The 20,998-nt window shown below is 43.7% G+C and overlaps 2 protein-coding genes across 3 annotated transcripts; both read left to right on the forward strand.

Annotated features, from left to right (window-relative positions):
* The first annotated feature begins 596 nt into the window (after positions 1–596).
* cacnb1 (calcium channel, voltage-dependent, beta 1 subunit) lies at positions 597–16,280 on the forward strand. Of its 2 annotated transcripts, none has more exons than XM_077734401.1 (14): positions 597–887; positions 2,633–2,719; positions 7,387–7,506; positions 7,568–7,690; positions 7,753–7,889; positions 8,153–8,220; positions 8,696–8,856; positions 11,002–11,082; positions 11,208–11,266; positions 11,338–11,447; positions 13,664–13,815; positions 13,968–14,063; positions 14,436–14,621; positions 15,702–16,280. In XM_077734401.1, exons 1-14 carry the CDS (start codon positions 798–800, stop codon positions 16,248–16,250), a joined length of 2,019 nt encoding a protein of 672 aa, XP_077590527.1. In that variant the 5' UTR covers positions 597–797; the 3' UTR covers positions 16,251–16,280. The 2 variants fall into 2 exon arrangements, with proteins under 2 accessions (XP_077590527.1, XP_077590526.1); XM_077734400.1 differs by lacking the exon at positions 8,696–8,856 and adding an exon at positions 9,105–9,133 and having other exon boundaries at positions 598–887.
* A 1,607-nt stretch (positions 16,281–17,887) lies between these two features.
* Positions 17,888–19,681, forward strand: arl5c (ADP-ribosylation factor-like 5C). The gene is made up of 6 exons (XM_077734681.1): positions 17,888–18,239; positions 18,418–18,478; positions 18,543–18,690; positions 18,841–18,924; positions 18,987–19,138; positions 19,203–19,681. The coding sequence occupies exons 1-6, from the start codon at positions 18,194–18,196 to the stop codon at positions 19,249–19,251; spliced, it is 540 nt and encodes a 179-aa protein (XP_077590807.1). The 5' UTR covers positions 17,888–18,193; the 3' UTR covers positions 19,252–19,681.
* Positions 19,682–20,998: the final 1,317 nt, after the last annotated feature.

Raw genomic sequence — 20,998 nt, forward strand, 5'->3', positions numbered from 1 at the left:
ATCGAATTCAAAACATTTGTATTTGTTTTGCCCATTAATACAACAAAAAAAATAGCACCATAATATTGTGCATTGACGAGTGTGTTCATAGAATAATTGAATTTGAAGCATTCACTTTAATGCAAAGTGGACAACTAAGGATGAAATGGTATGATGTGCCTAAAAATGTGTCCTGTTTAATGCATGTTGGAGAATGCAACTTTAAGGAAAACCCAATAGATTTTCAGCTACATCAGTAAAAATATTAATCAGTATGTATAGTGTATTTGCACTACCTGTTGTGGGCGTGCGTGAGCTCCTCACCCATCGATAATCTGCGCTCGGTTCCCATCTGGGGGGAGAAACATCATTGAATGCTAAAATAACAGCAGAAGTCAAGTGACAGGCCTTCAAAGTAAAAGTAAGGAAACAAGCACTGCTGCTCTTAGTCTTTAAAAGTGGTCCCAATTGCACCAAATACTGTATAACAACATTGTTTTTTTCAATTTGACATCTTAGAAATGGCAATAGCGATCAATGTTAAATTTCCCAAGTGGATAAATGGCGTGTTTTGAAAGGTATTAGCGGATATGTTTGGGTGCTGTTCTGGCTCTTGACTAACACGCTTCCTCTCTCGGCTGTGGTGGGCAAACGGGCAGGCTGTCAGGCAGCTTTACAAAGGCGCCTATTGCCATTCATCCCACACAGCATCAGAGAGGCGAGCCCCACGGACACGACAGAGATGAGTCCGTGGACGCCGGCGTAAACATATTGTGGGCAAAATTACATTCTTTGATAAAGGGCCAAACGTTAAATCAATGGTACAGAAAAGTAGTATGTCCAGGACGCCTTCCACCTCGACCCAGGAGATCCAAATGGACATGTTCGACCATCATCCTCAATCACAGGTAAGAAAAAGAGAGGAAGATTTAAGAGATTTTGTTATATTGAATTATGTATGGCATTATTTCTACGTTGCGTTTTGTTTTCAAAGAGAGATGAACAGGTTGCTTGCCAGTTGCTTTTCTGTCCAATTGAGGGGATGCTCCTCACAAGAACGTTTGGTTTCTTAGCAGGTTAACTTTGAATTTTTGCAGATATATTTGCATTTGTATGTTTTCCAATTATTCTTGCTTGGGAGCAAATGGTGGTTGATTGTCGGGGTTTGTGCGAGGATGTCCATTGGATGCGATGAAAAGCCACGCCTTTGTTTAACTATACACGCACAACATGGTGTCATGATGATAGAAAGTAGACCCATAGAATGGCCTTTTTATCGTACGTGGGGAAAAGCAAACTCCTACACAATATAATGAGCCATTTAAAAGGTTTAAATAGCACTTTTGAAGTTTTAAATCCACCTGTTACCCATTCAGCATGTTGTTTTTTAAAATATTTTCATTCAAAAAGGTCAATTGGAAGAATATTTCTGATTGTTCATTTTGTTGTAAAAAAAAGTACTACTAAACAAAAATAGCAATAGTGATTTAAATAATACACTAGGAATCAAACGGAAATCAAATGAATTTTACTCTATAAAATAAAAAGGAAAATAATATCAAGAACAATCTAGCAAGAATTGTAATCCTTTTACAGAGGAAAACTGCATTAGATAATAATAGAATAAATGAAATGGATTTTTTTTTGGGGGGGGGGGGGGGGGCGGATTGGACAGCTTTTGGCATTCTTGCAAAATTTCATGCATTAAGGCCATAAAAATACATCATTAAAGGTCTGTTTTCAAATCTGGAGTTACTAAAAAACAAAAGTGTAAAAGTACAACTAACAACTAGACCTGAGAATTAGCACCAGGAAAGGAAATTTCCCAGCTTCCACTTGAGTAAATAGCCCTGCTTGTTTCCTCTTTAATTATACGTAGACTGCTTTTAATCTGGCGGGACTTTTTCCAACAGGAAGCCTCTGACCTTCCTGTCAATTGGCATTTTCCGGCCTCCGTTCTCTCCCCCCCCCCACCTCGCATTTCATATTTGACTCATTGGCTGCCATTGACGTCGATGGGCGTCCAATCCATTTGGACTGGCAATCTTAAAATTTAGAAATTCATCGCAAAACAATCTGACAGATGAATCTATCAGATTCATAATCTTCGCAAAATGATTTGACAGATTGAGATATCATCAACTCATTCAGCGCTATTGCACTAGAGAGCGCTGGCACAAAATGGATCGTCCATCTATCGCTGTCAATGGCGCGTAGTGGTACATAGAAAGTAATTTACTACTTTTATTTTATTTTCAAAATGACACTTGTTCCACTTTCTAAACTCTTCACATGGGAAGAACAGACCGTCTCCCCACAAACACGATTACCCGGCATTGCGTAACCATGACGATGTGGGCAGGGTGGACTTCTAATGTAATGAGAGGCCTGTGTGCAACCCGGATAGAACCCATTTGGCAGGGGTCCGCCAATCTGATTAGAGCGTTGCGAGAAAACATGAAAAATGAGGAGTGGCCTCGGATGTCATTGAATTGTGTGTGTATGTGTGTGTGTGTGTTCTCTCTCAGGCTAACGTGGCCTTATCTCTAGCTCCATCGCACCCAGCAAACAGGGCTTTTAGAACAATCTGTGAGAGATAAATAAGTCTTGTTTCTTTGAAACCTCACCCACACACCCACCTCTTTTTCCTCAGGGCAAGTACGCCAAGAGAAAAAGCCGTTTCAAGCGCTCGGATGGAAGCACATCGTCCGACACAACGTCCAACAGCTTCGTCCGACAGGTACATTTGGTTTGTTGGACGCTCATCCTGTTGGGAAAGACATCACACAGTCACATTTGAGTTGTAAACACAACTTATCATGCAGTCGTCATGATACCAACATTTTAATTCAGAGTTTAAAATTGGTGAAGTGACTAAAAAAGTATGTTGACTTTTAAATTCAGATTATGGCTCTCAAGGAATAACATTTCAAAAATATGAATTGTTTATGGCTCTCTCCATCGACCCCCATGTGTACATTTGCCCATTATTTGATGGCCCTCCCCTCCCTATACAGGCATCACTGTCTCACACACACCTACGCACAAGCATATTCCTCCAAATACACACAATCAGCCGTCGCCTGGTACACTGGGGCTTGGTTTCCATGACAACCGGGCCACCGAATCTCCCCGCGCGCGCGGCCACGCTGGGATGGAAATGCGAGGGAGACGACGCACTGTTTGTGCGCGTGGGCGCCACCGCGGCCTACATGTTTGCGTAGCCTTGTTGGCGTATCGAGTTCAACGAAAACATGATCAAGACCACCGTCTCCCGTGGACGCCGCCGACGTGCGCTGCGGTTTCCTGGGAAACGGTGAACTGTCAGATGAAAGGGGATGTGTTTTGATATCACCCATACACAGATGATAGTATCAAAACATTCACTCCTTGATTCTACAATCTGCTGTTAGCTAGCTAGCGCCTAGCGGTAGTCATAAATGCAGGGAATTGAGACCAAATTATTCATAAAACTAGAATGGGGAGATTTTCTTTGTAACATTATAATATTTTACCACAATAGCAAACAGAATGGAAAGATAAAGTGTCGCATCTGGTACACGGCTCCCGCAAATAACATTACGAGAATCTAGTTTGAGAACCACTGGTCTGGACTAAAGGGTTGTGCAGCATTTCTGTCAGCGTTGACATGTGAATCACAGCAAAGCTCCAGTTGCTGCAGAGTCACACCAACTGGTGCTTATCCATACTTCACTGTGTTGTCATCAGCTACAGGCAGCTTTGGATGGGGTCACAGGTTGCCCTCTGGTGGACACCATACGCCCTAATTACCGATAGATGACATATCGGGTTCCTTGCCAGGCATCTGTTTGACTGAATTTATGTAGAATTTGATCTGAAGATATATACAAGGTCCTTTAACGTGCACTGACGTCACCAGTATCTTCGGAGCATTATCGCCACCTTCTGTCTTGGAGTACGAAATGTCAGAGGTCACTCAAAACTGTCTTTTTGCGTTGGATCCTTGTTAAGATTTCCTCTTCGGCATTGCATTTTCCTTCCCTTAATCGTTAAGTAGACAACAAGTTATTGTCTTTTCACCTTCTTTACTGTGAAAATGATTACTAAATGTCTCTATAATTTAGCAAATTGGTTTTAGCCTCATGTCCACCAGTTGCTTAAAAGCCATCCCAAAGTGGGTTGTGCGACTGACTCCATGTGAGATTAGCAGAGTGAGAGAGAGGGGGCAAAGGGGAGGGGGGGTTTCCCGGGGCACTGCCCCCATCCCACGTCAGCTGGGGCATTGGGTGGCCGACGGCCGCATACCGAGCCTCCTCCTTGGCCTCATCGCACTTGCGTCTGTGTTCCTGCCGGGCCGGCGGCTAAATATATTTCCCCAGTTTGCAAATGTAGCACAAGTCCTGCAACCCGACCCCCGTCCCGCTGGCTCCGGTTCCCTTCCTTTACACTAGGTTCACGTTCCTTCGGGTCGTGGAGGTAGACGGACGGGACAGCGCGGCCGGCGCGGTGGGCTCGGAGGTTGAAAGCGCGTCGCTTGGTTCTGGAGGACGTAGCGTGCTCTTTCCTGGATCTCTCTTCTCATGTACGCTCGTCCGGCTAGCGCACACCCACTAGCTGCCGCTTCACACGCACGCAGTCTGCGGACCCCGGGCACCCCCCCACCCCTTGGGTCGGCCACGGTGAGGAGAGTGTGGCAAAGGAGGCATGGAGAGGACCGAGCGTATTCAGCGGCCCGTCATGGTAAGAAGGCTGTTTGGGATCTTGTGGGACGTTTTTAGGCCCTTTTTGAACTCGGCCTGAATTTGCCAACCCGTGTTCTGAGGGCAACGTATCCCCAGGTCAGCGGCTCGCTTTGTAATTCCATTTTGGGCCGGTCACAGCTGCTGGGAAGGCTCTGTGTTTTTAATTTAGACTTCCAGTTCTAGCTCGCGTCCATTGCTATGCGCGCTGAACTGCCAATTGAAATTGAAATAACTATTCATCTTGACAGGAGATTTGGAGGGAAAATTTGTGGAATTTGTGGACGGAAGCGAACCTGCCTAAGATCGGTTTTAGGTTTTGCCAGTTTTTCTTTTTATCTGAAACAATTTATTGAGAATTATGACTTTTTGTTTCGATTGCCAGTGCGAAATTGAAATTTCAAAATGCATTTCGTTCTACATTTTAGATCTGATTCCCAAAATAATAATGAAATAAACCTCAAAAAGTCAAGGCGCACAAAAGTTATGTATAGTTTTTGCTAAAAATGTACGGTCCTTCCAAACCAGTCTGAAAAAAATATACCCATTCATTTCCAATGCGTAAAAACAGAAATTTGTATTTTTTTCCATTTTAAGCATTTTGATGAAAACACAAGAGAAAAGAAACTTGAATGCATGACTCACATCTCCGTTCGACTTTGTTGCCATGGCGCCGCTGTGACAGAGCAAATAAAGATGGCCGCTCGCAGTCACTGTGCATGATCTTCCGGCGTGATGATTTTGTTGTGGAACAGTGACTTTTTCTCCCATGTGTCATCCAGGCACTTGTCTGGTCAAAATATAAAACAAAAGTTCAGTTCTATATAAAAAGAGTTTGATTTTGTATTTTGGACTTTTGGTTCATTTGGTTGACGTAAACGATGATGCGTTCAATGAATTGATTCCTGGATTAAATGGGATTGGAGTAAATACCGTTTTCTATTGGACCAAATGCTTTGGGTCACTTTGCTATGTCAATTCTTGTTTACTTTGGACTTGTTTTTGAACTGAAGGCCAAATAACTGTAGGCATGGACAAATACATTTGGGCAGCCAAATAACTGGGCTTTGAACCCTGTGGTCCCCAACCCCTCACAATGCCAGGCAGTCCTTAACCTGCCGCCTTGTTCTCTGGATGGTCCTTACTACGTCTAGGTCGAAAGACATTGACCCAGATTTAGCATTATTGATTATTTCAGACATAGCTTAAAGCGTCTCGAGTTTCCCATCTTGGCGAGGATGCGGCCGAGGTGGTTACTATGGCACCGCGGGGGTCTCCAACCCGGCGCCAGCCAACGGGGAGCCGGCCGGAACGTCACGTGACTCACAGCTATTTTGAACGGGGGAGCTGTATGTGAAATGAAGCAAGCGGCTAATTTAGAGACGCGGCCACGGCGACACCAGAAGAGACCCTTGATTCAGTCATTTTTTTGCGACAAATATGGCGTATATGCGATCTAAATCATTGAAAAAAATTGTTCTATTTTTATATAGATTCTTATTATTTATTTATTGTTGTTATTTTATTTAAAAATATTTTTTTATGAAGAGGAAAAACAAGAAATATCTTATTTGAAGTTGAACTGAGGGTGATGGTGGGGATGCTCCCAGAGGATGAGTCAAAGGCAGTCAGTGAGGGCGGCCATATGAAACGGGATGTGTGGACGCTTTGCTCGCGAATGAGTGGAGTTCGCGAGGGTGCCGTCACCCCGGCAACGGGGAGTGTCTACAAGGCACAATGCGACAGGTGGCTGAGCAAGAATCAACACTGCTGTTTGTCATTTGCTCGGGAATTGCTCATAGAAGCACCAGGACGCTAATGAAGGGCAGCGCGGGATGAGTTTTGTTTTTTTGTTGCTTTTTTGGGGGGCTCTTACTGTATCCCCAACACATCCAGTAAACAAATCATCTAAGCTGCTGGTAGAATAAATAATATGTTTGGACTCAGATTCCATCCCTCATAATTATAATGATTATGTTATATGAATTAGGTACATAAACATGCATAGCCCAAAGCTAGTCCAAAATCCAGAAGTACCTTGACTTAAAAGTCGAACACCAGGGTTTAAATTTTTTTGCGCCAGGTCAAAGTTTGGTCAGCACAGGATGAATAAATACGTAAACATCATTTTACAGAAAATGGCTTAAAAAAACATGACCTGTGCATTTGACTCGCCAGCCGGCCGGAAATCTGTTGAACGCGGCTCATGTCATCTTTTGCGCGCTCTCACCTCTATTTCGGAGGCCCACACTTCATGAGTCACTTGTTCAGCTCGCCGCACTCAGCTGTCGGTGCTCCTTTCGGCAACTATACGCCTACAATGTGCCGGGCTGCGGGGCAAAATAACAAAAAATCAAGAAAAAAAAAAAACAATGACGGGCGGTTATATAAATGATATACCTAAACACTGCACACGTCATCCTGACTATTTTAATGCTGAGTTCTTTCTAGTACCTGTAGTTTTAAACTACGTTGTTGTACCTAAACAGGTGTCCAATCCCCAGGTTTTGTGTACCTGGTGGTTTATCCACACGGCTTACTACCTTTTGTTGTCGAACCAAAGGACCTCAAGTTACATCCACTCAGCTTTCAGTTCTTAATATTAGCCACATTTTCGTGATCCTGACACGGATGGGCGAGTGGAAAGATCAGAAATGTTCCTCACACAATTTTTCTGGCACGCCAGGGTTCGGCCGACTCCTACACCAGCCGGCCGTCGGACTCCGACGTGTCCCTGGAGGAGGATCCCGAAGCCCTGAGGAAGGAGGCGGACCGGCAGGCCTTGGCCACGCTGGAGAAAGCAAAGGTCAGTAGGCATGGTATGAATTCCCCCAGTCCAAAAGCCTGAAATGCTTCTTTTCAAACAGACCAAACCTGTAGCGTTTGCCGTGCGGACAAATGTGGGCTACAACCCGGGTCCCAGCGACGACGTTCCTGTGCAAGGGATGGCCATATCCTTTGAAGCCAAAGACTTCCTACACATAAAAGAGGTTGGTCAGCTGATCAAATGTTTCCAGATGTCGACTCGCTACTGACCCTTCTTCACGTGCAGAAATACAACAACGACTGGTGGATCGGGCGTCTGGTGAAAGAGGGCTGTGAGGTGGGCTTCATTCCCAGTCCAGTCAAGCTGGAGAACACCCGGCTTCTACAAGAACAGAGGATGAGGCAGAATCGACTTAGCTCCAGGTCAGTATAGGGAAAAATTTGGGGATGCCATGAAATTGTGGGCTGCCTTTGATGGCAAATGACCCCATTTTTAAAATTCAGTATTTTTTTCTTTGAGCATTAGTTATGCACGCCAAAACTGAATAATTAAAAAATATATATCTTTAGTTAAATAAATTCATGTGACTTCCAGTCTGAAACCGATAGTATTAAGACCCATAACTTTGTAGAAACCATAAAAAATGGCGGCTCAATTTGCTGTATATCCTTGTGTTCTTTTTTAGTAAATCGGGAGGAAGCTCTAGTTTGGATGTTGCTACGGGAACGCGAAGGCCCACTCCACCTGGCACAGGTAAGTTCAAGAATGCACAACATTCAGCAGTTTTAAGGTTCTTCCCACCTGAGCAGTAGTGAATCCAAGACCCCTGTCCATTCCTCGCTAAATTTTTATGACTCAAATTCAGGCTCTCTCTTCACGGCCATTTTGTTGCCACATCATTGTTTGCCCATTCTTGCCATATTAAAATTTAAAAAAAACTTGACATGATCCGTTTTGAAATCAGAATCAAAATCGAAAACAAAAAGGATATCATTTTGGCTTGAGTCTCTTGTTGATGTTTTTCTCCTCTCACTTCATTTTCGCTCTTCTCTCGGCATCGGTGCAGTTTTGTAGCGGCAATGTGACATTTTCTCCTTCGCGGCCCCGTCACTTCTTCTGTTGGTGCATCCGTTTTGATCCATCTCATCTTCTATCTTTCTGTCGCTGTCTCTGCTCCTTGGCTTCTTATCCTCTGCGCCCCTCCGTCTACCCCAAACACACCAAATAGCGCACGTGGACGGGCCCACGGTGACCTATGACCTTGACCCCTTGGAGATGGATGGCGAGGAGCTCCCTGATTCCCAGGGGGACCTTCACTCCCCCAAGGGCATGTCCGGTAGCGTGACCTCACCACAGGCCAACGCGCACCGGCTGCCCTTCTTTAAGAAGGTAACACCAAGGATGGATGGGAATGGAGTTTGGGATTTGTCCTGGATAACACTCCCCCCCCACTTGCCCTCCTTTGCATCCCCTCTGCCCATTACTCTTCCTCTAACGCCTCACAGCTTACCTGAAAGTCTAATAGTATAAAGTGTACCCGGCTGGTGGTATACCCTCTCCCCTCAATGCTAACCTACCGATGACTAACAATGCTCTCGTGTGTGTTTTTGTGTGTTCTTCGCGGAATGCTTCTGTAGGCGGGCCTGCTAAACAGAAACAGAAGTCGGTGAGTGCGCTTTTTCCCTTTTCTAACCAGACTAACGTCCTCTAATTTAATAACATTCAAGACAGGTCAACCAAAATGTTCATTGTTGGTGCAAGAGAATGTAGTCCTCACTTAAGCTTATTGTGTGGGCCTTATTCAATAATATTTTCTTCATTTGCCGTGGACCAGTAAAAAGTAGTTTGGACAACCTTTTTTTTATGGGATATAATTCTAAATATTCAGTACACATTCACACAGAACAAAAAATAGGGAATTTACTCGGTTGTATGAAGTGATTCCCGATCCCAACATAGCCAAATATTCATTAATTGAGCCAAGGCCTCAATTGGTCTTGCTGCCATGGCGACGTTGCAGGTGCAGCGCCATTGATCTTCACATGCGTTCATCTCCATTTGTGACCAAAGTGGGAAATGTAGACCCCGGACTCTGTTTGAACATAATAACGAGATAGGGCAAACTCTTTATTAACATTTAAAAGTGACCAGGACATTTATCACAATGGGAACGTCAAATAATCATTGATTATTACTGCTTGGTTTCTAATACTATTTAGACAATTTCCTAAACTGACTAAAATATTAGAAACAGCTCATCTTAAAATTCAGCACCATTTTCACGAACAAGTTTAAATGTTTTGGAAGTCCTGTGCTGTTTGATAATCTACCAGATATCACTATATTGTGACATAATTGTTATTGTGAGACTTCCATCGCAAATCTTATCGTATCAGGATCTAGCCAAAGGTTTCCACCCATAATGTCAATGCGCCAAGGGACCGGAGAACGTTACTGTACGTGGTACGTGACACCGCGCAGTCCACTGTGCACTTGGATAACACTATTAATACACCTCTGCTATGTACACCACTCTAGCGCTAGAAAGAGCCATTAAGAGCCTTTTAAAACATGTATTTATAGCATATATGGATGCAAATGAGGCCGAAGGAGTTTTACGTAATGGAATGTAATATCATGTAAATGCCTTTCAATACAAAGCGGAGGCGTAATGAGGATCCAGATTTGCCGGTGACACTTTTGTAACGGGTGTCATTGTTTTCACCCCAAATCTTGGTGGTTGAAGGAGATTTTAAAGAAGGAGAGCGCATATATGGATGAATCATACTTGTCGTGAGTCACATTGTAAGAATAAACTTAAAGCGTGAATCATCTGTGTGTAGGCGTTGCGTCTATGTGTCCATGTCTCGGTATGTCTTTTTTTTTTTTTTACGCTTACTTTAACATAGACTGCAAATATGATTATTGTATATTTTTGCAAACCAGGCCTTCCATCCAAAATCTGGATCCATCACATTTGAATTCAAGGGCACTGAAACATGTTTATTCACTGTCAACCCTCCATCTTGGAATTTATTAGATGTCATCATTGGCAGGCTATGTCTTAAATATGCAAAGTAGCACATAGAAGTGAGTTTTTGAAGTATAAAGTATCCCTGCCATTATATTTACTAATTATTCAGGCACTTGTCCTCTAAACGACTGCATACTCACTTGAATGTAAAATGTTGCTAGCATGGCTAAATCAGATAAATGATGAGATACTGGAAGCTGTGGTCACCAGAAATATACTGTGTGAAAAAAATGTAGATTTTTTTGACTGATAATCATGTAATTACAGAATTAAAAGTCTATTTTATACTTTTATTGATAAGAACTTAGAGGTTAGGGTCAAACTTGGTTATTACAGAGTTACTGCAGAAGGTCAAAAAAACAAAACAGCAATTTTTACAGTCGTTCTATGTAAAGCAACCGATGATAAGCAGTACAAAGTAATTTTTAGAGCAGATCTGTGCTGTCCAAATACTGTCAATGGAAACTAAATGAGTAATACATTTGCGTTCTTCCTGACAGATGGAGCACGTGCCACCCTATGACGTGGTCCCTTCCATGAGACCCATAATCCTGGTTGGACCCTCGCTTAAAGGCTATGAGGTGAGTTCAACTATTTTTGTAGGCCTATCACAAGATAAGTCTGAAGCCATTATTACAACCAAATATGTCTGTTTTATTGTAATAACGGCATGGCAATAGTGTGAATATATTGTTGTCTGCTGCAGGTGACGGATATGATGCAGAAGGCTCTCTTTGATTTCCTGAAACACAAGTTTGAGGGAAGGTAAGCACCGCATGGTCACTATTTCTGTTCTTGGGACTAACCTAGCAAGCCTTTTTTTTTTGCTTGGGCAGGATATCCATCACGCGGGTGACGGCGGACATCTCGCTGGCAAAGCGCTCGGTCCTCAATAACCCCAGCAAACACACCATCATAGAGCGCTCCAGCACCCGCTCCAGCCTGGGTAAGCACATATGTTTATATATGTTTTGTTCAACTATCACCCATTGTCGTCTTACTAGAGCAAGGGTGTCCAAACTACCGGCCCAGTTTGTATTCTATCAGTGAATGTGGGCCGCACAACAAGCTTAGGTTCAGCCTACATTATGTTGCACTTGCCCGTTTTTAACACTTGGGGGCCAAAACTGACAATATATGGTCAATCAGTGTAGGAATTTCCATGTTGTGATCATCGAAATGATTTAAAAAATCTTTTTTAGCCCATTCTAGTCCTTTGTTTTACAAACAAAAGTGGTAGAAGTTCCTTTCATTTTCAAAAATTTTGGACACCACTGCATAATTGGACAGTATATTTCGGCCTCATAAAATCTAGGGCTATATTTTGGGATTAGATTTGATTAGATTAGAATTTTATTTCATCCCCTATTTGGGAAAATCCCTTGGTTGCAGTAGTAAGACAGTAGCAAGCACAGACACAGAAGACATTGTAGAGCTAGGGAAAAGAAAGGTGAATTTTCTTCCCGACTTCCTGAGTCTGACCTTTCTTCATCCTGTCTCTCTGCCCTTCTTCACCATCCTCCATCATCTTCTCGCTCCTCCTCTCCCCTCTCTTGAATCAGATGTCCTAGGTACGTATGCATCTCTCTGCCTACATTCTCTCCCTTTTCCTCCTGACTCTCACCCATCCTCCACGCTTTATTTGCCCGTCTGCTTGCCTCGTCTGTTACTCCTCATACTTTTACTGCGTGGCGGCCCATAGCTTCCAATAAAGACTAGCAAACTGAAAAAGGTGTTATGAAACGCTCCTCTAACCCAAAAAATGTCATAAAAATAAAAAAACCTATCCGTGGGAGGGCAGAAGGGCCGCGAGCTGCTTTTCCTGAGCAGGAGCCAAAGCGCTAACTCTCGTGTTGCTTTCCACCTCCTGCGAGGGTGGATGCGCTGGAGATGGTCCTTGTTAAGCTACCGTGGGAAGTCCGGGAAATGCGGGTGGCAGGATTCTCACTTCAGTTTGCGAATGATGACTGGATGTGCTTTCACAAGGTTAATGGAAGTCGTAGCTTCGCTTCCGGCCTCGATAGCTCTCGTCGCTCAGAGGGCGCCAACGCACATCCAGCGTTTGGTGATATCAAGTTAGGATTAATTGGCCGTCACATGCTTGTCATGTTCATTTCAACGGGTAATTTAAGAGTAAAATAGGCCTGATGTACAAAAGTACACAAGGCAATTTAGACCATGGGTGTCTAACTGCAGCTGTCTACCCAGTTTTTATTGGCTCGTGGCAAATTTTGAAAATATCAGTGAATGTGGCCAACACAAGAATCTTAAATTCAGACTACATTATGTTGCACTTCTTAATTTTAACACTAAATGGGGATAGTCGGTGAACAGTTCCTTTCCATTAGCTCAAAGGTTAAAATGTTCTCATCATGTAGCATTTCAGTATTTTGATGCGAATAATAGTAACTATAGCCTAAAACATTTTCTCTGGCATTAAATCACAAAAGACATGGGATGGGTGGATGGAGCGCGGAGTGTTGGAAAGGGTCCATAAATGTCTCCTTAAGATGAATTTTTGGAACTTGGGATGTCTGGTCATGTTGATGAAAATGCGTGCCCTTATTTTTTAAAGTCATCTCATTCTTGGAGTGCCTACTTCTCTTGTATTTCTTTAAAAAAAAAAAAAAAAGAGAACAACAACATGAGGATTTGCTTCATGTTTGGGAGGCAATAGGATGAGAATGCCATGCAGCGTTCCATTTAGCCACGCATAAATGGAAGCCGATATGTGATCTGAGGAATTTGGCAGCGGGCCGGCTCTCCTTGCATGATCTGGTACTAACCTAGCACGGAATATTAGGGCCAAAGAAAGAAAGGGTGAAAAATACCACTACTAATATGACCACATTGACAAGTCATACATTGTAATACTATGAGTAAAGAGTTATAATATTATGGGAATAAAATGTTTAATCTCGTAATATTTCAATGAGTGACCTTTGTGACCTTTTTTCCATGTAGTAGTATTACAATGTATGACTTTTCCCTTTAAAATGTGTATTTTAATCTCCTAATATTCTGACTTTATTGTCAATGTCCTATTTTATTTCTTTGTTTGGTCCTTATTACCCCGTCATGCTAACCCGAGGACTTGTCGCCAATCACATTCTTACCCGCTTTTTTTTTTTTTGGCGTTTTCGCCCATCCGGCTCCTCACAGCCGAAGTTCAGAGCGAGATCGAACGCATTTTCGAGCTGGCCCGCACGCTGCAGCTGGTGGCCTTGGACGCCGACACCATCAACCATCCGTCTCAGCTGGCCAAGACCTCACTGGCGCCCATCATCGTCTACATCAAGATAGCGTCACCTAAGGTCAGCAGCGGGAAGCGCTCTATTTTTTTAACGTGACATTTGAAATCGGGTGCTTTTGAGCTTTAAGCGGACTACCGCAATACCGTAAAATTGCCTGTTGTGGTACGTCAACATGACTGGCATTTTATTCTTGAATGGAAAATGTCTTGTAGGTTCTGCAGAGGCTCATCAAATCCAGGGGGAAGTCCCAAGCCAAACACCTCAATGTGCAGATGGTGGCGGCCGACAAGTTGGCTCAGTGCCCCCCTGTAAGTCTTATGTTTTTTTTACAACGTATAAAATACAGGAAAACGTTTAAATAGATGGGTATGTGAAGTAATCCCACAAAATTGCAAATTTCAACATAAATACGATACCGTATTCTTTGGACCATAAGTTATGAGTTTGTTTTCATACATAAAACTAGTGCTAGCTAGTGTCACTTTAGTGTCAAATGAGTATGTTGAAGTGAGTTGAAGCGTTCTATTTACAGCTACCTAAGCTGTTAGATTTCCATCTAAGGTGGCAAATTCAAAGTATGGCATTTTTTTTCCTGTAATTATCTATGGGAGGCGGAGACTATAATAGGAAAAATAGAATGAGAATAATAACTTGAATTGAGTCCGTGGCTCATCTGGCAGGAACTATTCGACATCATCTTGGACGAGAACCAGCTGGAGGACGCCTGCGAGCACCTGGCCGACTACCTGGAGGCCTACTGGAAGGCCACGCACCCGCCCAGCAGCAACCCGCCCAACCCGCTGCTCAACCGCACCATGGCCACGGCGGCGCTGGCCGCCTCGCCCGAACCCGTCTCCAACCTGCAGGTACAGGTGCTCACCTCACTACGCAGGAACATGGATTTGTGGCCCGATGCGGACGGCCACGTCGTCGTGGACGAGCACGCCCTCTGAGGTGGCCCGGACTCGGGGTGGGGGGAAGGGGAGGTACTCCTGAAAAAAAAAAAAAAAGAACGCACGCACATAAGCAACGTGGCCTGCTAATTCAGATGCTATCGACCTGAGTGGACATTTTGAAGGCTCCATCTCCAGATTAATGGCCGTCTTTTGGGTCAGCTGGACGGCCTCCGTCCTCCGCTCTCTGGTTGCCGTCCTTCCTCCTCCCGCGTCGTTGCCGCGGCGCCAACCTGAAAATAGCAAGTCGTACCGACCACCTCAATCAAAATCCACGTCCAATTTGGTCCAGGCTGACGTTAATACGGCTTTTAACCCAAAAAAATGTACTGTGAATGACTTCCTTGACGTAGGAAGTGGCATTCTAGTGACAATTAACAGCTTGAGAGTGTTTTGGTCGCATTTCATCATGTTTGTGCGTATTTTCATGGATGTTTTCAGCATGTTTAAACTAGCACTTTAACCGGAAAATGTGTAAAATAATCTCTTCACATGGCATTTTACAGAATAGGCCTAAAAGAGTGGAACCTCCAAAGTTAAGATGCCATTTTATCTCTAGGAAATAATGTCAAAGTCATCATAACACATTTGTTAAAGCACTACCATTGATGTCTTTTTTACAATTGTGACCCAGGTGACAAATATTTTTGCGGCCCCTATTTGAAATCCAATTATAGTATTACACATATTTTATCATGACAAATTTCAAAAAAGCATTAAATAATACATTTTGCATCATTTTGGTTACACTTTACAATGGACGTCAATATGTGTTATTATAAATTTGCCCCTTTCACTAACTACCACAGCACATACTAAGATGGCAATGAATGAGTTAACATAACGGACTTAGTATTAGCTTTGAAACTAACTTTTGAGGTTCCGCCGTAAAATGTTATTTGCTAATGTTTGTGCTAACCCCGCCCCCTCGACTAACTACTCACACTGTTTGTGTCTGCATGGTGTTGCGCATCCCCCCCTGATTCGCCTCAGGGGTCCAACCTATCGCACGGCGAGCCCCCCAAGCGCGAGGACACGGAGAGCGGCGGGAGCGAATACCAGGGAGCCAAACATCAGCAACAAGAACAACAGCAACAATCGTACCTGCGCTCCTCCCGCGGCCAACCGCGAGGGGGCGGCGGCCGCGGCCTCTCCCGGCAAGACACCTTCGACTCGGAGACGCAGGGCAGCCGGGACTCGGCCTACACCGAGGCCGGGGACTCCTGCATGGACATTGAGACCGACCCCTACGAGGAGCCGGAGCCTTATCGCGGCGGGGTCGGGGGCGGAGGCGGGGGCGGTGGCGGGGGAAGCCGCCTGCACTCGGCGCAGCACCACGGCCGCCAGGCGTCCTGGGAGGACGAGGGAGCCGAGCCGGACCAGGAGAACCTGAACCAGCCGCCGGCGCCCGCTCAGGGGGGGCGGCATCAAGGGCGAGCCAAGCTGAGGGAGCGCCACTGCCAGGAGCCGCTGGACACGGGGGCCGACAAGGGCCGCAACAAGAACCAGGACGACTGGGGCAGGGACGTCTACATTCGTTGAGGAGTGAGAGAGAGAGAGAGAGAGAGAGAGAGAGAGAGAGAGAGAGAGAGGGGAGAGGAGGAGACCACCACAAATGTTTACATCCTAAAAATACAGGAATCTCCTTCTATTAGCCTGACCCCAAAAAGCTTTTAAATGTCCAAATAAGCAAGTCCCACACTGTTAGTACCATTGACGCTACGCTAAACATGCTAACACTAGTAGGTCAAGTCGTTAGATATCTCCCAACATAAAAAAAAAAACATGCAAACTCCACACAGTGATGACTCACCCGGGCTCGAACCCTGGATCTCAGAACTGATAGGCCGACAGACTAACCACTTTACCACTGTACCAACATTTCTTTAATAAAGTCCTATTACCCCACCCTAATCACCACCCAAATTTTAGCCTCCCAAAATGCTTAATTTGGTGAATTTGCCAATAGCGGGGGATTCCTCTATACTTAGCTTTTCCACACTAATTAATACTGCATGAATGTCACAAAGACAGCACGAGAACACCACTACACTACGATTGTCATCTCCGTCAAGCTTCAGTGGAATGTGAGGATGTCGTCAGGTGTGTCCTCCAAAGTCTTAAACAGGGTCTATATCACCCCCCGTCCCCCTCAATAGAACCACCCCGTCCCCAAATGTGCAGTGTCAGGGTTCCTTCACGCTTTCCCTTTTTTGAATCTCCACGACTTATCACCCGGACCTTAAAAGCAGGTGGACAAGTGGCTATGTTTTTATGGACACGGCTCTCTCCCCCCATTGTTGTCTTCAGCGTGCTGCTCTCGCACCCCTCCGCCGTAAAAATCCCACAATCCCAAGTGCCGGAGGGTCTCACCAAGCGATGTTTGCCAACAGCGTTGCCGCTGTCTTAACTCTTTACACTCCTTATTTGCAGGCCTCGTGTTGTCTCTTTCTCCAGGTCCAACACATTTGGCTCTTCTGTGTTATTTATGCTCAGATATATTTGCTTAAATCACACCCACCCATCTTCCTTTTTTAATCTCCACTTGTGAGAGGCTTTAATCATGAATTATTGGACAAATGAATATTAAATGTTATTGTTGCGATATCACAATTGTTTAAAAAAAACAGAAAGAGTTAATATATGACATGTATCATTGGTGCCTGATTGTAGCTACATTTTCTTTTTGCTTTTTCTGCCTTTCATTTTTAATCTGTGGATAAATTCGTATTTTAATTAAAAATGTAAGCAGAAATTACCACTGCCCTTTTTTTCTAGGTAAAAGTATAATATAATACAGAAGGACGGGATAAGAAGTGAGCAAAAAGGTCCCTTCAGTTAACCACTAAGGATTTAATCTAATTAATAGACTTTTAATTACTTTAGCACTTCTCAAAGGATAGAATAAAGTTTCTATTGGACACACCATTTCCATCTTTTTCAGATCCTGGTAATTAATTAGAAATCATTTCACTCTGCCCCCTAAATATGGTATTTAATCGTCGATTCATGATATTTTTCCCTCACACACGATTTCACTTGATAGACGTAAAGAAAATTCCACGTCCTTATATGGACATAGCGTTGCGTCAATATTTACGTCACCAAACTCCCCATTTGGGAAACACCAGTGTTGCCTTCAGGTACATCGAGAAAAAAATCAGTAAAAGCTAATCAGTACAAAGATTTGCTGACACCAGACCGTGAATTGGGATTTACTTACTCGGGAAATGGACCCATTCCTAAAATTCTAATCTACTGATATAATAAATTAGAGTATAACTATCCTCATTTATGTTAAAAATGTTCGATGCAAACAGTCGCTGTTTATTATGTTGAGTTGAGGCGTTTCCACCAGCGTGGGAGATTCAATACTGTGGGGCGTTTCATTTCCAGTCTTATCTTGTGAAATAAAACAGCTGAGAGCTTAGTTGACAGTCATTACGGTTCATCTTCAAGCAGGCAATATTTTCTTCTTTACACAAATGGGATTCTTCCTCACCAAGATGATGACAGTCTTTGGAAACAGAGGTAAGAATATTATATTTTATATTTATTATATATATTTCAGTTTCCACTCCCAACATATTTGAGTTACTAACATTCTGAAATTAGATGTTATAAGATATTGTGTACAGTTCTTAAATTCAAGTTTTAGCTTAGTTCCTCCACTTTAATGATTAAAAAAACAGGAAAAACTTTTTCTCAGAGCACAAAGTCATCATCATCGGTCTGGACAACGCGGGCAAGACGACCATCCTTTACCAGTTGTAAGTTAACTTTTCCTAATTAGCTTTTATTTCCATACTAATGTTGTCTATCACTGCCTTTTAGTCTGACAAAAGAAGCGGTCGAGACGACGCCGACGGTGGGCAGCAACGTAGAGCAGATTAGCGTGGGCAACACACACTTTTTGATGTGGGACATCGGAGGCCAGAGCAGCCTTCGCAACACCTGGTACTCCTATTACTCCAACACTGAGGTATGCTGATAACGATAAAATATGTCCTCTCCCGCACGGTTACATAAGCATTTAACAGCTTTTTGTTACGCTGGATTGATAACAACAATCAGTGCATGCTGGCAAATGGGCTTTGAACTCAGTTGCTTTTGTCAACAACACATTTTTCAGATTGTCATCCTGGTTGTGGACAGCACCGACCCACTGCGATTGACACTCACCAAAGACGAGCTCCACCGAATGCTCGCACACGACGTACGTGTACAGCTTTTATCCAATTTTACGTGCACTTTTTTTTAACAAGTGTTTGGGTGCAGGACTTGCAGAGCGCCTCCGTTCTGGTGCTGGCCAATAAACAAGATGTGAAAGGCTCCATGACGCCGACCGAGATCTCGAGGCACCTCACACTGGACGCCGTCACCTCGCACAGCTGGCACGTGCAGCCGTGTTGTGGCCTCACCGGCGAAGGGTCGGTCTCCTGACGTCGATATGTTTCGAAATGGCATAAAGATGACTTTGGTTTTGTCTTGCAGCCTCACCGCCAGTCTGGATTGGATGCATTCACGGGTGGTAGCTTCCTGAAGATCATCTTTTTGCAAAGATTAGTATGGAAAACAACGTCACCGCCTACCTCAGATGAACCAGACGCACGTCAAATGTGATTGATGTACAGAAAGGTCATAGTCGTGACATTCCGATTGTTCAGTAGGCAATTATCTGTACTTGTACAACTCTACCGCAAGAAAACACTGTGTATAAATTTATTATACAAATCTAAAATCTGTTAGGGTTTGATCCAGTTTTTAATACTGAAAAAAATTAATCCAAACAATTGGTTTAAATACATTCATATATTTTTACACTATTATTTATTTGTTTAAAGAGTATGACTAATTAAATTTAGATTTGGGGGAATAAGTTTACTCTTTTCTATTTAATGAATATATTGTGCCTTTTTCTGATGAGTTGGTATTAATAAGTTATGACTCATTAAAGTATATATTGACTTCAACTTTTTGAAGACCCTATTATTGTGTGTATTAATTTTTTTCACCATACTGTTAGCAATTTGTGCCAGTTTGTATCACTTGGATGGACCTGTTTTTTTTTTTTGCTAATGAAGTATTTGATTCATTTCTGAGCAGTGTTTGAAATGGAAAAGTACACTTTTGCTCAAAATGTGCTTTGCAGTATTGCGTTTTATGTGTTTTGGACTGGTTTCACAATTTGAACAAGACAACCAAGTAAAGAATGGCCGCCAGCAGGTCAACACAATCCACCACCAGGTTCCTGATGCACACTGTGACATACAGCATCAACGCCATCTTGAAGCAGTAAAGCAATTTTCTCTTGACGCTCTCCAGAAACCAATAGGTGGCACGTCCACCGGCCGCCACGACGGAACTGGCGACCTGCGCCAAGCGTCCGAGCACCGCGGGGACTTGTTTCTCAGTTTTGCTGTAAGATATGTGGGTGTAAAGACACGGATAAAACTGTGGCGGCATCTTCCTGCAGTGCATGCAGCTCAACATGGAATTTATGGTGTTCAGGTGGTGCCAACATTTATGGTTTGGGACTCGAGTGGAGCAGCTTCCAGTGACCTGATACAACAGGACATGTGTGGTGGATTTCCCCTGAGGAGGACTACGTTCAGTTTGAGGCGGTGCCGCGCCACCGAAGTGGTGATGACGACCGCCATCTGACAGAAAGCTTCTCGTCGATGTCGAGAGCCAAGAACTGACGCCGCTTAGGATTGTCATCCTTCCTGATAGGAAGATTTCCTAAAGCACGGGTGCCACCTCAGCTGGGCGTCCATTGCGGGCTGAGTGTTCCAAAAATACAGAGCGCGATGTCACCATAAGAACATCCTCTACGCCAGAGAACAGATAAACAGCACAGTGCTCACTGTGAGGTCATGTGGGTGATAGGGCGATTGTGCAATAACATCCTCAGACTCGCTGTTAAAAATCACACAGGTGATGTCATCATGACTGCGCCTCTTAAGTTCTCTAATCAAGAGAACAGAAATGATGACTATGAGGTCAGCCAGGTGAAGCACCCCGAGAAAGGGTGTTTATATTGCTGCCATACCTCCCAGTCCAAATGGATTGGATGTTTATTGCAGCTAATGAGTTGATTTAAGAAATGACCTCAATGCTTTAATTTGTGTGTGTAAGTAGTAAGAAGTTCATTCTGAATGAACTTTGACTCAAGTATCAGTATAGTATTTTGTGTTTGATTGACAGGTAGGAAGTGACGTGATTTACCAAAGTTGAGCTTTTCATATATGTACAACATAAAACAGTACGTTTTAAAAGAACTAGGCCAA

The sequence above is a fragment of the Stigmatopora nigra genome, chromosome 15 (genome assembly GCF_051989575.1).
Source record: "Stigmatopora nigra isolate UIUO_SnigA chromosome 15, RoL_Snig_1.1, whole genome shotgun sequence".
In the NCBI taxonomy this organism is placed as follows: Eukaryota; Metazoa; Chordata; class Actinopteri; order Syngnathiformes; family Syngnathidae; genus Stigmatopora; species Stigmatopora nigra.

Excerpts from the sequence above, each read along its gene's own strand:
- cacnb1 (XM_077734401.1), top strand. The coding sequence starts at position 798 with ATGGTACAGAAAAGTAGTATGTCCAGGACGCCTTCCACCTCGACCCAG. Across the intron at positions 7,691-7,752 it reads ACTTCCTACACATAAAAGAG|AAATACAACAACGACTGGTG; the intron begins GTTGGTCAGCTG and ends CTTCACGTGCAG. Across the intron at positions 14,064-14,435 it reads AGTTGGCTCAGTGCCCCCCT|GAACTATTCGACATCATCTT; the intron begins GTAAGTCTTATG and ends CTCATCTGGCAG.
- arl5c (XM_077734681.1), top strand. The coding sequence starts at position 18,194 with ATGGGATTCTTCCTCACCAAGATGATGACAGTCTTTGGAAACAGAG. Across the intron at positions 18,691-18,840 it reads CCTATTACTCCAACACTGAG|ATTGTCATCCTGGTTGTGGA; the intron begins GTATGCTGATAA and ends CACATTTTTCAG. Across the intron at positions 18,925-18,986 it reads ACCGAATGCTCGCACACGAC|GACTTGCAGAGCGCCTCCGT; the intron begins GTACGTGTACAG and ends GTTTGGGTGCAG.